The sequence below is a fragment of the Xylaria bambusicola genome (assembly GCF_022495145.1).
Source record: "Xylaria bambusicola strain CBS 139988 unplaced genomic scaffold F5B22scaffold_1, whole genome shotgun sequence".
In the NCBI taxonomy this organism is placed as follows: Eukaryota; Fungi; Ascomycota; class Sordariomycetes; order Xylariales; family Xylariaceae; genus Xylaria; species Xylaria bambusicola.
The window spans coordinates 669,654-686,393 of record NW_025953554.1 but is presented as its reverse complement, the minus strand read 5'-3'; the positions used below and the strand labels follow the sequence as shown (position 1 = coordinate 686,393).

The 16,740-nt window shown below is 49.6% G+C and overlaps 5 protein-coding genes and 1 non-coding gene across 6 annotated transcripts; 3 read left to right on the top strand and 3 right to left on the bottom strand.

Moving 5' to 3' along the window:
* Positions 1-1,109: 1,109 nt before the first annotated feature.
* On the top strand, positions 1,110-3,446 carry F5B22DRAFT_9323 (uncharacterized protein). The gene is made up of 5 exons (XM_047980709.1): positions 1,110-1,434; positions 1,649-1,854; positions 2,243-2,554; positions 2,724-2,840; positions 2,905-3,446. The coding sequence occupies exons 1-5, from the start codon at positions 1,415-1,417 to the stop codon at positions 3,288-3,290; spliced, it is 1,041 nt and encodes a 346-aa protein (XP_047836285.1). The 5' UTR covers positions 1,110-1,414; the 3' UTR covers positions 3,291-3,446.
* F5B22DRAFT_9377 (phosphatase 2C-like domain-containing protein) lies at positions 3,361-5,836 on the bottom strand. Its single transcript, XM_047980714.1, has one exon. The coding sequence runs from the start codon at positions 5,136-5,138 to the stop codon at positions 3,603-3,605; it is 1,536 nt and encodes a 511-aa protein (XP_047836284.1). The 5' UTR covers positions 5,139-5,836; the 3' UTR covers positions 3,361-3,602.
* A 649-nt stretch (positions 5,837-6,485) lies between these two features.
* Positions 6,486-7,437, top strand: F5B22DRAFT_632457 (ClpP/crotonase-like domain-containing protein; the record flags this gene model as incomplete). Its single annotated transcript, XM_047976698.1, has 2 exons — positions 6,486-6,670; positions 6,813-7,437. The coding sequence occupies 2 exons, from the start codon at positions 6,486-6,488 to the stop codon at positions 7,435-7,437; spliced, it is 810 nt and encodes a 269-aa protein (XP_047836283.1).
* On the bottom strand, positions 7,413-10,134 carry F5B22DRAFT_9313 (uncharacterized protein). Its single transcript, XM_047980708.1, has one exon. It carries the CDS (start codon positions 10,021-10,023, stop codon positions 7,636-7,638), a length of 2,388 nt encoding a protein of 795 aa, XP_047836282.1. The 5' UTR covers positions 10,024-10,134; the 3' UTR covers positions 7,413-7,635.
* A 484-nt stretch (positions 10,135-10,618) lies between these two features.
* Positions 10,619-10,746, bottom strand: F5B22DRAFT_t3. Its single transcript has one exon. It is a non-coding gene; the product is annotated as a tRNA-Leu (tRNA).
* Positions 10,747-13,015: 2,269 nt separating this feature from the next.
* On the top strand, positions 13,016-14,412 carry F5B22DRAFT_640866 (uncharacterized protein; the record flags this gene model as incomplete). The annotated part of the gene is made up of 5 exons (XM_047977904.1): positions 13,016-13,214; positions 13,265-13,290; positions 13,353-13,389; positions 13,449-13,896; positions 13,965-14,412. The coding sequence occupies 5 exons, from the start codon at positions 13,016-13,018 to the stop codon at positions 14,410-14,412; spliced, it is 1,158 nt and encodes a 385-aa protein (XP_047836281.1).
* Positions 14,413-16,740: the final 2,328 nt, after the last annotated feature.

Sequence of the window (16,740 nt, the reverse complement as noted above, 5' to 3'; positions counted from 1 at the left end):
CATGGCTTATGGCTGGATATGGCGTTGGCGCTTTATCCTGTATGATGGCGGCATTTATTTGGTGTAGAGCGGACTACATAAGGAAACGGATAGGTCCATCACAGAGGGAACGGCAACAGAGCGGCTTTCGCTTTCGGAGCTCAGAAACCAGCAGCATTGCCTTGTTTTTTTTTTTTTGCTTTCCTTTCCTGTCTATTGTTGTTTCTTATCTCCTTGTTTTTTCTTCATCATCTTGGGCACAAAAACGATTTATCCAGTCAGCGCAGGGCAAAAGGGATGGAAATGAAGCCTGTCCGTGTTCAGGGTGTCAAGAGAGCGTTTGCATTTTCAAGACCGCGGCGTTTTATGACTAGAGAGACAAAAAGCGATCTAGACAGTGCGACTCAACAGAAACTGTCTTGTCGTGTTGGGAAAGACATATACCTAGACAGCTTGACAAAACCGATTTTAGGTACCTAGCTTAGGTGTGGACGGGTTAGGTTGCGCAGAATTTGGGGTCCACGTAGGACGGCACACATAATAAGAAGTATGTATCTGTGAAAGAATATGTGGCCATGAAAATATAATTCAAAGTCTCGTGTACATAACGTAGCCATGGCGAACCATGCCTGCATGGACCAATGTTTCAGTTCTTAATGCTCGTGCAAGATGGGATTGTCTGGACTTACTTAAGGCGTTCAAATGCGATGCTAGTTAGTTACTTAAGTATCTACCCTTTCCAATGTTCAAGTTGAATACTTAGGCAGATACTGTTTGTAAATACTTGAACTACCTCTATGTAAGAATTTAAAGGTAACTTAATCTCAGATTTGAGGGTTTAGCTATATAGTAAAGATAAGCTTACCATATGCAATAACATGCTTATAACTGTCTGTTGTCATGTTGCCTGAGGCACCACATGTGTACATTAGTACTTGGTAGGTAGGTACATATATACCTGTGGATGTAATAGTAAGTACCATCTGAGATACATAGGTATCTGGCAGAGGCTAGAGTTGGTAAGCTAGTGAGATCGGGACCGGGGTAAGCAGATAGACAAGATCTCGGAAAGTCTCCAGATTTTCCCCCCTCTCCCCCCTCATTGTACTTACAGTAGGTACATTTAGTAAGTACCATAGCATTGTACAGCACCTTCGTCTGACAGCGGGCATTCTTTAACCCTCAACATCAGGTATATCGTGTGAAGCTTACTTAAACTATTTGATGGTTTTTTATCAGCCTCACCGTGAGTTGAGGGGGGGAAGAAGGAGGATTATAACTCTAAATATAGATTTCTGGTTTTTCCTTTTTCAATAAGATATATTTTTTCTTTCTTTCTTTCTTTTCTAGATTTATTTCCTTTTCACTTTTATCTTCTTCTTCTTCGATGTTATAGAGTAAAGATAAAGTAAAGAAACGGTCAAACGAAAACGAGATGGCTTTTAAGATCTTCGTGTAAGTTTTGTTATTGGTCAATCCATTCTCTCTCTCTCTATCTTACCTCCCCCTATCCCTATTCTACACAGTCTTCTGCGTGTCGAGGGGTATGATGCAGAAGAGGGAAGAAAAAAAGGAGAAGAGAGAAAAAAAAGAGTGTCTGGTTTGACATTTGATATTGATGTTGAGTATTTGTGTGAACACGCCTTTGTTGATATAGGTGTTTCTGCAGAATCGGCGTCACGGGATACATCGCCGGCGACGCATTGGACGCGCTCACGCGGAAGTACCCGGGCTACGAATACGCTGCGCTCGTGCGCTCCGAGGCCAGCGCCGCGCGCGTCCGCGAGGCGTATCCTGGCGTTCGCGTCGTGCTTGGGTCGTTGGACGATGTGGAGAGCATCAGGAAGGAGGCTGCGTGGGCTGATCTCGTGCTGGGTGAGTTTGCTTGCTTGATTATTTCTCGATTTACTTTGTTGCTTTGCTTTGGGTTCAGGTTTCCTCCTTTTGGGCCTTCTTCTTTGGATTTTAGGAAGTGATCTTGGGAGTCGAGGGCGGGGGTTGTCTTTTCTCAATTGTCTATTGACTCGCGGTTACGATTTCGTTGGGGTTGTATTGATTTTGGTGTTTCACTGCTGTGATGAGAGCAGAGGGTGAAAACTCGCATCCGAGTGTTTTCGAAGCATGTTGTGTTGATGTGATGACGACCTTATTGGGGCGCTGGTTGATTTAAAACACTATGATCACATGACGACGCCTCTTTCTTCTCACGATAATTAAGGGGTCAGTGATACTATTGATCTAAGCTAACGAAGAAATCTCACAGACGGCGCCGACGCAGATCATGTCGTCGCCATGAATGCTATCGTCGCCGGCTTAGTGGAGGGTCATTCGGCCACACGGCCTGGGTTCTGGCTGCACACGAGCGGAACCGGGATCATGACGTACTCGGACACGGCGCAGGACCGGTTCGGTCAGCCGCCTGATCGGGAATTCGATGATGTTGATCGCCTCGACGAAATCACTAGCTTCCCTGACGAGGCGTTCCATCGAGTCACTGACAGGATTGTGCTGGAATGCGGCGCCAAATATGCCCAGGTTGTTAAAACCGCGATTGTTTGCCCGCCTACTATTTATGGTACGTTTTCATTTTATCTCTGAAGTTGGTTCTGCTTGAGGGGAGACTGGGCGTAACTGCTGGTGCTATGAGCTATCTTTCACCGTTGTCTACGTCAAGTTTCAAGGGAAATATCGCAACGATATATAGACGGTTCATCAGAGTTCACACTGACGATACTTCGCGCTAGGTGCTGGCCGAGGCCCCGTCAATACCCGGAGCAAACAGTGTCCCGCGCTGGCCAATGTGATCCTGACCAAGGGACAAGCGCCCATCATCGGCACCGGCCAAGCTTCATCGAACAATGGTATGTTCAAGCTCGATAACATTCATAACATGAACCCCGACTTAACTCACATCCCTCGCCACAGTGCACATCGGGGACGTGTCCGAAGCCTTCATCCTCCTAGTGGAGGCCGCCGTATCAGGAAACCACTCATCCGAAATCTGGGGCGCGCGGGGATACCACGTGGTAGGGACCGAGAAGCACGCATGGGGACCGCTGGCACGCTCGATGACGGCGAAAGCGCGGGATCTAGGCCTGATCAAAGGAGACGGGGAGATCCAAGATTACCAGATGGATAAGGAAGAGGCGTGCAAGGTCGCGGGGTGGGACGGCCTTAGCTGGGGTCTTAATAATGTGTGCAATGCCCGGAGACTGAAGGAAACCCTGGGCTGGACATCGAAGTATCCTACCCTGGAAGAGGACATACCCGGGACTTTGAAGGCCGAGGCGAAGAGGATGGGGTTGATCTAAGCGGTGTTTTTCACTTCTATAGTATAGGTAGATTTGGTCACTGATGATACATAAATAGGTAAGTATATTTACTAGCATCAAGAACATCGCATGTCATCCTACAGGCTCATGTCGACATATCTCTATTGATGCTTTCTTGTCTTTATAGTCCCTTATGTCCCACCACTTTTGCTCTCATCTCTACCGACATATAGAATTCAACGTTGCTATTCGCTCAAATTGATATACCTAAATCAAGTTCGCTTATACGAGCCTTTGTCCGAGTGGCACGTAGGCATTAGTCATTCTCATATGCAATGCGCGATCGTCTGTCTATACAGGTCCGAAAAAGACGACCTGGATGGTGATATCGTCCCGGATATCTCTCGAATTCGGGTAGCGAAACGCCAGCGCGCCGCGAACCATCTCTTCGTCGGCGCCGCCGAGGCCGTTGCGCATGAGGTGGACGGCGGCATTGTCGTCGCGGAACGTCGCTTTGCGCTCCTCGTATTTGCACTGCTGTTTCCAGCCCAGTATAACCGGGCCAAAGTCCTCCGCGGGTTTCTCTGGCTCTGCGGCCTGTGCGCCTTTCTGTTGGCGGTCGCACCATCTCCCTACGAGATCCACGGCCTGCGCGCTCGACATCGTATCCCACAGTCCATCCGTAGCTAAGATGAGGAAACTAGGCCGTCCTTCTTTGGAGCTGGGGATCTGCGTCGTCGTGACGAGGGGCTCGGCTGTGACATACGGCCCCTCCTTGTAGTCCTTGTACCGCGTCGCTGATGGCAACGCCAGGCCGTTATAGTGGTGACGTAGTTTCTGCTTGAGCGTAGCTGTCCACTTCCACATCCCGTCGCCCAGGGTCCGCGACGGCTGTAAGCCCCAGACCCTTCCTCCTTGAACAACATTTGGCTCGTCGGGGAACTGCGCTTTTATACGTTCTATTTCCGACGGCGTCGCGCCCGTGCAGTCTGTTGACAGTGCTGTGGCGACCCACTTGCCGTCCTCTGCCTTCTGGCCCAGAACGGCGCGGCAGTCTCCCGTCGACGCGACATGTAGCTTCCGGCTTTGCGGGTCAAAGAGGGTGAGAAGAGCGCAGGCGCCGGCGTACGCGGGCTCGAGGCGTCTAGCTTTTTCGGCGAAGGGCAGATCGCTCTCTATTATGGCCGTAGCGGATTTCACTAAAGCGTCGTCGAGCGCCGTGAACGAGTTTTTCAAGGCCTGGTGCACGGCGTCTTCTGTAACCTCACTCTTGTCAGCGGGGTTGGCGTCCGCAAGAGACCGCCGCACAAACGGCATGAGCTGCGTCTTCAGCAGATTAGATAGCTGCCAGCCGCAGTGGCCGTCAAATACGGCCCACGCCATCCATCTGTCATCGCCACTGCCCCCAAAGGGGCTGGAGAAGCTGCCGTGCATGAAGGCGTCTTCACATGGGCTGTTGGAGGCGAGTTGTGCTCCGTCGTAGCGGTCAACCCCGCCCGGTGCACCGCGGACCGTAAATTTGTGCTCGTTGAGCTGCTTTGTGACATCGTCTCGAGTTGGCGGAGCAGTATATGCTATCTCGTCCTTTATACCGAGTTCATTGAGATCTGGTGTTTGTATGGTGCTTATGCGAGGTACGAGAGGTGTCTGGGTTGTAGCCGGTGATGAGGATGATGTTATGGGCTTCTCGTTATTTCCGTTGCGATAGAGCGCCCACCCGGTACCTAGTCCGGCAGCAAACGAAACTACACCGGCGTACATAGCAGATGACGAGCTTGTCTTGCTGCTTTCGGTGCTGGAGAACCGTGGTCTAGGTAGCGGCTGGTAGCGGAGGTGTGTAGCGGTCACAAGACGCGGACTCTGCCTGATCAATCTCTGAGAAAGCATGTTGGCTAATGTATGTTTCAAGGACAATGCTACCTATTTTAGGAATTTGAGGACCGCTTAAAGCATGGAGCGCGGGCCGTGGAACTTGAAGATGAGATGTGAGAGGTATGAGCAGCGAGTGCCGTGGGTCGGTGAGTGAATGACTGACTGGCTTGGTACTCTCTCTGTACCTGGGCCGAAACGATTCAGTAAACCGAGTTTTCCTTCCCCCGTTATTACTCGTCCTAATGCCAATGACGATAGCCTGGTGAGAATAAGGACCTTGATTGTAGGAGAGGTCGGCTACTTAGTCTTCAGATGAGATATTGTCGGGGTGTGATGAGCCGTGACCAGGAGACAGATTCACACGCTGAGTTTCTGAGAGTTTCTGAGCTCAGACCACCGATGTGATCCGACCCACAGCATCTGCAGATTCAGTGCAGTATGGGTTACAGGGTACCGGTACCAAGTACGCACCACAAAGGCATCTGCACTTCTATACCATTACATCTACTTTAGTGTTATACATTCTCGGAAGATGGGAACAATATAACTGGTGTCGGCAAATGTAGTATGTAGAGGATCTACCAGGTATCAGTGGATGGGTACTGACTGTATCGTGTCGGTAGCCGAATCCTCAATCCTGCCATCCATGCAGCCAGCTGAAAAAAAAACACTTGTTGTTGACGGTGACGTTGACGCATTATAACCCCCAATGTAACTCAAAACTTATTTTATTATGTAGTTGCATACACATTTTTACATGGTGGTTATGATCGTTCTAGAAGGCTTAGGTACTTACATCTAGATCTACTTCCCTAGTACCTACTGTTCATTTTGCATACCTACTCGCCTACTTAAGGCAACCCATGTCCACGGAGCGGTCCCATTGCTGCAACCGAGCCCACCGGTCTAATGCAGTGACAAAGTGTAGGGAAAGCTTGATAGAAAAGAGGGTCGCGGGGGGAACAAGGGAAAACGTGGGGTTATTAGAGCTGAATGGTCGGCTATTGAGAGAGAGAGAGGAACCGCCGAGGCATCTTTTGGTCGTTGTCTCGGTTGGGGTAAGGCGAGATACTATGTAGAGCTACCCCAGCTATATTCTTCGGCGGGGCCGAGGGACAATAGTCCTATACCATTCCTACTAGTAGTAGTACCGAGATGAACACCGCTGGCTTTCAGCTCTACTTCCATCGGGATAGTTCTCTTTTTCTCAAGACCCGTTGCTGTGGTCCAGTGATAGATAAAATCCTATCCGAACTTACAGAACAATATAGGAGTCAATTGCTCCATACCAATGCAGTGAGAAAGAAGCAGAGACATATACCAGATATTCATACATCGCACATAGTCATTCACTTATACATAATGGCGGAGAAAATCAAGGTCTCGTACTCGGGGCGTATAGCTACCATCACCATCGACAACGAGAAGAAGCTCGGCGCCCTGGACTTGGAGGGATACTACGCCCTGGCCAAAGCCATGCGGGAAGTGGCTGCGCGCCACGACATCTATATCACCATCCTGACCGGCAAAGGCCGGTACTTCTCTGCGTAAGTTGTCTTACTCGTCTTGAGACAGCATCGTCATCCCCAATAATGTTCATTTCATATACGAACATATATGTACAATGAGCTTGGAATTACATACAAGACACTAGAAAGAAAGACTACAACTCAGCTAACGCACGCACAGCGGCGCCGACGTCTCCGTAGGCCGGTCTCACCCGCCCGGCACAGACCTCTACAAAGAATGGCTACGGAGCTTCGTGTCCAACAACCTGAACATAACACAGGCCTTCTACAGCCACCCGAAGGTCCTCATCGTCGCGCTCAACGGGCCCGCGGTCGGGCTCTCGGCGGCACTAACGGGGTTCGCAGACTTCGTCTACGCGGCGCCGCACACGTTCCTGCTGACGCCGTTCTCGTCCCTGGGTCTCGTGGCCGAGGGCGGCGCGTCGCAGGCCTTCGTGCAGCGCCTCGGCATCAGCAAGGCCAACGAGGCGCTCATCATGAGCAAGCGGATCAGCGTGGAAGAGCTCGTGGCGACGGGATACGTGAACAAGGTCTTTGAGTGCGAGAAGGGCGACGACGAAGGGTTCATGCGCCAGGTTCTGCACGAGGTGGATGATCGGCTGGGCGAGCATTTGGTCGGGGAGTCGTTGACGGGCATCAAGGCGCTGATCAGGAAGCCCGAGCGCGAGATCCTTGATAGACAGACTGTCGCCGAGGTCTTTGCTGGGCTGAATCGGTTCACCACGGGCGTGCCCCAGGGGGAGTTTCAGAAGCTCGCATCGGGGCAGAAGAGGCATAAGCTATAATCTTTTACGAAACAAAGTACGGATTTGAAGGGAAAGAGATATGGACGGAAGTAATGATACGGAGCGGGCATGGAGCGGGTAAAAGACTATGCGAAAGGACTTTCGCCGATGTTGGATATATTTAGAGCTATTCGAAGGCTTCGCAGGCTATTTCTATATACTACACCATCCTTAATCATTATCTATGGATATATATCATCACGCGAGCAAGCTAAATAACAAACTCGTCCTCTTCCAGTACTCCTGTGACGCTTTCTCAATGCGCCGTTCTGCCGGGCTATCTAGACCTGTCTTTTCTAGAACTTCCGCAGCAAGATCTTTCAACACTTTCTTGGAGTCACTACCCCCATTGTCGAGATAGAGACGTAGGAGGTTCACATCATATAGCCACTGAATGAACACGTTCTTGCTGCGCTCTGATGATTCCTGGCTGGTCTCCTTCGCGGTTTTATCTTCTTCTGTTGGTGCCTCATCCTTGTTGTCATCGTCATCCACCTTGGTCGCAGACTCCGCCTCGTCTAAGATAGGAACGGGCGCTACCAGCTCTTTGTGCCAGATTTCGGCAAGTTGTTGACTAAATACGCGCTTCAGAGTCTTGACAGAAGCTGGGGTCCACAGATCAACCCCGGAATCACCCATTGATGTTGTGACATTCCGTAGAAGTTTGAAAGTGCTGGGGGAAGGCTGAATAGGTAATGGTGGCTCTCCTTCCCATAACGCTCGGCCGGCCACACGCTTCTGCGTTAGAGTTGTTGCGGTAAACTCCTCTAATGGTGCTACAGACACATGCATTGCAAGTTTTTCATGCAATGAGGAGACATTATCCAGGCCGAACGACTGGACTCCTTCAAGCTTAGGCAGGCGTCTCCGGATATCCCTCAAGATCCGGAGGATATACGCGGCAATTTGTCCATTATCCAACCCGTCTTTGCGACCTTGCCACAGCGTTGTCAGCTGCTCATCCAAGTCTTTGAATGCTTTTATTAGCGTCTCATTTAGTCTCGTATGAAGCAATTGCGGGTCATCCTTGCTCAAGAGGTCCTGCCTTGCCTCAATGGTCTCCTCGTCCTCGATCTCGTCTACATCGTTATCCCATCTCTGTCGTTTTAGTTGCTCTACCAGGTCTCCGACATTATCAATGATGTGATGCCACGATTCAAACCCGGTAACGGCTCGTGCCACAGCATCATTTCTTCCGTAGACGCGAGATATAACTTCATGTGTGATCTGAGCAGCGCCGATGGAAAAGTCGATACTGAGCATCTCGTCATCCCAGAGACCTCGTTGCCGATCAGTTATCCCGGATTGCCACGCCTCTAGCGTGGAAGCGACCTCGGACCCCACAAGCTTGAGCTTCACAACTTTCGTCTCGATGAGATGCAGAAGATGATCGTTGATAGCCTTTCGCAGGCCGTCGAGCATAATAGATGGGTCAAATCCCCTAGCCTTCCCACCATCTCTAATCCATTGTTGAAGTGTGCTTGTCCGTAGTTCCACGATGGCCTTGAATTCTGAGATGTGCTCGAGCGTCTTACTTAGGCCACCTAGGATAGTTTCTCCGCCCTTCTTTGCCCATCCCATAAGCATATCCTTAGCTTGCTTCCCATCTAGGTCGTCGTGTCGTATGAAAGGCGTGAAGTACCGGATTTCATCACCACACCACGTCTCGAAAATATCCAACCTGAGGCCTTCTAAAGACCGTAGCGTCTCATCGGCGAGGAGAGGCTTCTTCTTAAGTGCCAGCAACGCCTCCGGTAGTCTATTAGGTACCAGTGCTTGTACCTCGACCAACGTCTTGGTGTATAACTCGAGGCCTCTGAGGACGTTATCTGTGCCCCTGTCCTTCTCATGTTCCTCGTAGTCGAATTCATATGTAATCGCCTCGGCCCTGATACTCAAAAAGCGCCGCAGAACATCTCTTGTCCCCGAGCTTGACGACAGACTATACGCTGACAAGGCTTTGACGATATCGGTTATGTCGGTTTTCTCCCCAACTTTTTGCAGTACCTTCTCGACCGCACGAACTAGCTTTCTCCTCAACCCATCCAAGCTCTTCTTCGCACTCTCAACCGCGCTCCTGATTTCTTCATCGGCCACTTTCAGATTCCCAAAGCTTGACACAAGCAGTCGACTGAGCACGAAGACTTTCGCAGCCAGCACGAGGCGGTCCCCTCTACCTCCCTCAGCATCTTTGCTTGTGCCCGTCTTTAGCAACCGGCTGACAGCAAGCCCACATGCTCTGAGAAGCTTGACGCGTGCAGCCTGACCCAATGCCGCCTCGGCATCCTCATTGCCGCGGAAACGGCCCAGACCCATAATCTTCTTCTCGACGACTGTGCGCCCGCATTGGCTGCCCATGTGGCCCAGAACTTCTTGCGTCGACAGCATATCTCCCTGCATCTGCACAATGGTGTCGGCGGTGCCGAGGAGTTGGCGATAGCTGCTGCCGACTTGGGTGCGCAATCGGGCGGACTTCTCGTCGATCTGGGTGTGCAGCGTCTTGTGGATGGCACGAATCTGCGGCAGCGTGTATGTTGTGAAGACTTGGGCTGAACTCGTCAGCGTCGAAGTGTCGGGTGTCGCCATTCTGGGTGTGAGAGAGACCCGGCTCGTCCCCTGAAGAAGTTGTGGTGGGCTATCGCGATCTAAATATTTATATTTAGTTTTCCATGAGCCAGATAGCTTTCTTTGGACAGCATACCTCTGGATACCTAGTGCTGGCGGTAGGTGCATGTAGGAGTTGCCAAGTCACTGGTGGCAGGGATAGAGCTTCGGCCAAGATATCAGCTGCTGCCAGCTGCTGCTCTCATGCAGGTTTCGCCATCATCATCGCTGACACATCGTGCAAGACAAATGGACAAAGTACATCATTAATACAAATCTATGAATCAAGATATTACTTATATCTAAAGAGTAACCTACCATACAGACACACAGAGTGCCTAGAGGATAGATACATCTGCTAAAATGTAAGCCTGTCTTTAAGAAACAGAGTTGCCAACTTTTCGGATTACATGCAAGAGAAAAACGTTTTACAAAGTATAAAAGACTGTTTATATTAACAGCAGTATGGCTGTTTTATAAACTGTCCCGCGTCTATTAGATCCCGCCCGCTCTTTCAAAAGGTTGATTACTAGTAGCACCAACTCGAAAACTTAAAAGGAGCAAAAAATAACACTGATGATGAGAGTGGGACTCGAACCCACGCGGATTGCTCCACTGCGAAACTTCTGAATCTCGAGAGTTAACTCGAGGAGTGAATTCAGGTAAGTCCTGAACGCAGCGCCATAACCACTCGGCCATCTCACCACTTGTGTGTGCCGTTGTGTGTTTGATGAACGTTTTGGCTCAAACTGTTAATTAAGTTCTACGCATTTGCTAAATCTCACCACTCATCTCAACTTCGTTGGTTAACACACCGCGCCTCTAAAGATAGAGGTATTCATTCTATTACCGCGGAAATATCATGGATTCTTCTATGTGCGTACAAGAATTCACGAATTTCACGAATGGGGTTGAGAAGGTTGACTAAATTGATAATTACCCACAGTGGTGGCTAAGAATGACACCAAATAGACGGCAATTCATTCAACTATGCTTGTTCGAACTCCCCTCGAATATTCCTGTCCTCAGCTAGATTTCAGCATTGAGTGCGTGAATCGTGTGCTATGATCTGTGCTCGCCTGAAAATTTTCGATTGAAGAAGCACAACAAGATCCTTAGAATCGTCGTTAACGCAAGGACAAGTGCTATCATTTCCAAATGAACCCCCCCGATGACTGAGGCTTAAACGTACTCATGTGCCAGTGGCGATTTAAGCATCAGGGTCATTCTTTCAGATTCTTTCACCTCACCCTCTTCCGAACGGCTAATCTGGAATATCCATTAGAAATAGATATAGACTATCTGACCATGTTATGTTAGAGTCGAGTCAAGACTGGATTAGTTTTCCTATCTGTGATTGTGCGGGGCAGCAATGTGATGCGTGCCGTGCCTGTTTCAGGTGTGCCCTTCTACAGAGCTCTCGAGTGTGGTGATCTAATAAAGTGGGCAGTTTAGAAAGTAGACCATTGCAGTTCTCGCGAGTATGGAGAATTGTGCAAATACGAGCTACCCACCACGTTCGAAGCTTCTCGAGAGAATACTCGCTTCTTGCTCCAATGCGCACCTCAAGGTAACAGGCTTTCACTACATGGGACACATCGTTCAACGACCCTACTCGAAGTCATTGACATCACTAGCAGACCAATCGATGTCCTTTGCTAGCATGCTTCTTCCAGACAGACCTTACCCCGACGTTTTGCTCTTCGACGACAGATCGCATTCGCAATCTCCGTCAAATAACTCATGATGAATTTTGCATCGTATTGTATCGGCTCATGCATGGTCCGGGTGCTTCCAGTCTATCCCCCAGATTGGCACGTAAATCATGGGGAAGCCCCTTAGACTAAATAGTGGCAATCGGATTTCATCGACAGAATACACTTGCTCGATGCTACGAAAGGTATTACTCTCCAGTGAAATGATTGGCAACAGCGAGCAGGAATGATTCTCATGATACTGCAGCTCTGTTCATGCTTTGCCCCGATTCGACCACCCTGCCTGCGCACGGATGGGGTAGGTAGAGCTTCTTGACCTTCGCCTATGTACCCTCGCCCGCGTACATGCGACAATCCAGACAATTCAACCGGCCCATTCCTCGCACACCTCGAGCCGTTTCTATCACCATGCCCAAAAGTATAGCCAGATGACTCGAATTCCAATCGAGCCATACTAGCCAAAGCTTTTCGAAAGCAAGTTATCGCTGCCAAGCAAACTGTTCATGCATGAAGTATGCCTCGAGCTAGCGGCTCTCTGTCGTCTGATCTTCACTATTAGGCTTTTCTATCATCTTTTCATCCCATCATTAGACCACCCTTCGGGTGCATCCTTACCCTGATCGCGAGCCGAATCGCAGTGATTTCAGGTTTGACCATCTGATGTCGAAAGGTGAAGATCTCCAACGGGGTCCTCCGATTGTGATCGAACATCATTTCAAGCAAAGCATAGCGGAGGGACTGTCTGCATTCGAGAGATTCTCATGTCGGCGCACATTGTGATCAATCGTATTACATCTATACCAGTTGCAAACCTGCCATGGGATGTACTAGACGACTCGGTAATCCTTACTTGCCCAGCGAACGTCAGCTCAGACAAGATGAAATATCCGAGCAAGATGGTCCTCAACTCATATAGCATTGGTATTGGAGTATTCTCGTGTCTGTCGTTCGAGCCCGGCCATGTGGCGATCCGAGCCGATCCATCTGATACACAAGGCTGATTTATCCGGCTGTCTTCCTGATGCTACTCGTCAGGCTCACCTAGTCGAACGCCGGGACGTAGATCACCTTCAAGCATTCGACAACCTCTATCTCGTCTTTTCGCCTTCGGAATGCTATACTACTATATCTGAGGGCTTAGCCCTCTCGTTATGACTTAGAAGTGAGATTTTAATTTCGCTTTCTCTTGACCTTCTTGTCTGCGCGTTTTAGCCCAACTACCATAACACCATTTGTTTATGTGGTACAACAATCTCAACATGTCCATGATAACGTGCGAGAAACTCATGGGGGCTGAAAACGCTGCGAAGGTGGTGATTCCATCTATGGACCCCTTCGACTACACCAGTACTCAGCAGGGCCTGGCGATAGGGATTGTTATAGGTTTCACGGCTCTGGCGTTCGTTATACTGTGTATTAGAGTAGCGGGCAGGGTGTCATCTCATCAATTCGCCTTAGGTGAGTGAATGGGCCGCATGTTTCATATTGGAGGCTAACGTGTGGAATAGATGATGCTTTAGTATGCATAGCTATGGTAAGCTGCTGACCACCCACAACATCGATCAAGGAAATGGATTGCCTAATTATGATCTATAGGTACTATCGATACTAGAAACGGCGGCAAGTTATATGTGTCAGTCCTGAGCGGTATCAACTGACCATTCTATCTCAGAAATGCTAACCTATTCGAAGACATCAGAACGAATTTCATAGGGATCAGATGGCAGGATATTCCGCCTCATGATCCTGTACCGGGTCTGGTATGGAATTATGCGATTGAGATTCTATACAATCCGATCCTGGCGCTAGTGAAAACTTCGATATTGCTCTTCCTGCAGCGCTTATTTGGGCATCGACCCGGTGTGAGGCGGTTCATCGTATGGCTGAACATAGCCAATATCGGAATGATGATTGGGGTCTTCTTCGGCGTTATTCTTCAGTGCATCCCCATCAGCAAGACCTGGGAGCCTACTCTGGAGGGGACATGCATTGACAGAAGAGTTCTGTTCACTGTCATGTCGTCGTTCAATATCTTCACCGATATACTGATGCTAGCGCTACCGATGAGGATATTCATCAGCTTGAAGATACCGAAACGAACAAAGATCGCTCTCATGTTTGTCTTTCTGTTGGGATTCCTGTAGGTTTCCTATCTACTATTTCCTGCCAAGAGGAAATATCACGAGACTAACAAGCCGTATTATCTAGAACGACTATCACAAGCATGATCCGACTTGCTCTTCTCGTGCAAGGCCTATTCATGTTAAAAACAAGCCTGAATCCGGACGCCAACATCGGCTTCGTGATATCCGCCATCGAGACCAATCTCGCGCTCATCACGGCCTCGGCGCCAGCATTGAGGCCGTTACTCCGGACCTGGTTCCCCAAGATGTTCCGCGTTGAGCGCGACGGGATTACCGGGAACACGGAGCGCAGGGTGCTCGGCACGATAGCGACGCGCATGACGCGGCTCAAGTCGCAGACGCAGCTCCAGAGCCCGACGCAGCGGCAGAGCGAGGAGGCGGCCATGCCGTTTAATGGCATTATCAAGAAGACCGATATCGTCGTCCTGCGTGACAAAGGGGTGGATAACTCGCGACCGTCCACGGCTCCTCAGGGCCTAGGGAGCCAGCAACAGACGGAGAAGTGGATATAGGGCCCTATCATATTCTTACGTGAGTCCGCTGTGATTAGCAAGGCTGTGTGCAGTTCGACTATCTGGGGTTTCCGGCGTTCCGTGTGGGAAACCATTCTTCATTTTTCCGGAGCGCATTTCTTTCTGAAAAGGTCTCATTAGTTCGGCGTGTGGTGGCGTAAGGGTGTCCGTCATTTCGTCACATATTGTATGTACGCATTTCTCGTATTTTCCGTTCGTAAATAGTGAGTGAACAGTAATGCATCCGCTACTGTCTAAAATTACCTTAAAATCAAAACAGGTATCTAGATCTACGCGACGCTCTACGTCATCATAATTGCACCACCTCCTAGTTTGAGTCTCAGCGGTGTCAATCCCCAGATAGTGTTTTCGCAATGATCACGATGTTGACTAACTATGACTTGAGAGAAACTCAGCTCTTGTTTCAAAATAAGGACGATCTCTATTGCTAACGCTGGACTAACTACGTGTACCTCTCAACCCCGGATTCACAATGGGCAACGATCCGGTCGTGAGCGCGGGACAGTGGGGAAATCACATGCACGATGAGTTCAAGGGCCTTGCGCTAACCACCACCTAGGTGCTCTGACCAGCTCTGACCTACCCGCTACCATACAGAAAACCGCATACACTCACCCATATGATGATAGGCACACAAGCTCGACAAGGAGCAAGGTACGGTCGGATGGGCACTTGGCGCGATATGTTTCGTTATGATCTTCCCCGCATTTCCTATCAACCTAAGATAGGTACGGTATATACCTACCTACATACGTAGTCACTGTTGGGAGGGGGAGGAGGGGAGAAAGGGACCTTGCATGTAACCGATTTTTTCCTAGATTTTTTTTCTCTTCGCTGCGAGATAAGAATCTGTTTCCCGCAAAGCCGTGGTCCCGCTCTTGATGCCCAAAGATAAATTGGAGAGAATGAAGTAGCTTGCAACGCTAGATTTCCGAACTTCGAGAAGGGGATGAGAAGCCCAACTGGTACCGTCCTTATCTAGTAGCACTTGAGAATGCAACGGCACCGACGGCACCCACGGATCTGATAGATTCATTTGTGAGGGTGCCTTGACTCTGTGAGTGGTTCCCATGCTCAGCGCCCTTTGCATATTGTGCAACGACACACAAATCGGTTTCTTGGGCTCTCTGGTACTCCTCATTCGTTGGTAAGAATATATGGGCATGGGTACACGCAGAGAATGAGTTCTAGACCATTGTCAAAAGGGACAAATTAACTGGCGGACTGGGTGTGATATCTATGCGCCTTTCTCTCGGCGAGGTTCACAGTATTGCAACGTTCTTACAAAATGTGATTTTGTTGAGATGGGGAATGTCCTTTGTGGTTGGTGGATCTACAGGTATGATATGTTTGTCGGGTCTTGGGAGTTTTCTACGATGGGTATCCCGTTCATGCGCACCTCGTCATAATCGAGGTCAGCAATAGAACACCTACCTACCACTTAATCGCATTCCTGATCTGTTTACCCGCGGCCGAGGGCAAGCCGAGGCGTATGTAGCACTCAATGCTACCAGAAGTGGGATGCAAATAAAGTTCATCGTCAACTTGTTTCTCACCACCTTGTTTTTGTTTGACACTTGCTAGGAGGACTTGAAGATCGTCGTTTCACGCACTAGCGACGACTAGTGAATGCTATCCGCAAAACGTGACGACGGAGGATTCTGGTTGAGCGGCTAGGGCGGGGAGGTTTGGGACTGAACTAGCCAACCCTCTTGCGATTTCGGCGCTCTGTCACCGTTGGCGACAGCTTTCTTGGAAATGCATGGTGAGTGAGCCACCTCGGACACTGAAGCAGTGGTCCTCTCAACTTGTGATCTTTCATGGCTTGAGTTCATGATGTTGGGAAACACCTTTGCCTCGAGCGCACGCATTGGATGACAGCCAGGTGCTGAGACCGAGGCATGCTTGGCATGGGCCATCTACCGAGACTCAGGTGTGGCTGGCTGACGCAGCACAGCGAAGTAAGTATCCATAGGTTGAACTCACGCGAGCAGCTGGCCAGCAAAAGATGGAGGAAGATCGCACGTCGTAGCGTGGTGTAGTGTGGTATGCCTAATATTTAGGACGTCATCCTAGCTCGGGTCGCGTGGGCCAGAGAGATAGTGTAGATTGTCAGCTTGAAGCCTAAATATATATGTAGAGAGATAGAGAGGGGGGGGACTGTTTCAACTCATATTCATATTCATATTCATCTCCTATCTCCTCCTCCTTCTCCTTCCCCTTCTCCTTCTCGAGTACTCCACAATGGCACGATCATCAGGGCCGTGTTGAAAGACGTGGAGAAAGGAATAATCTGCGAGAGATGAA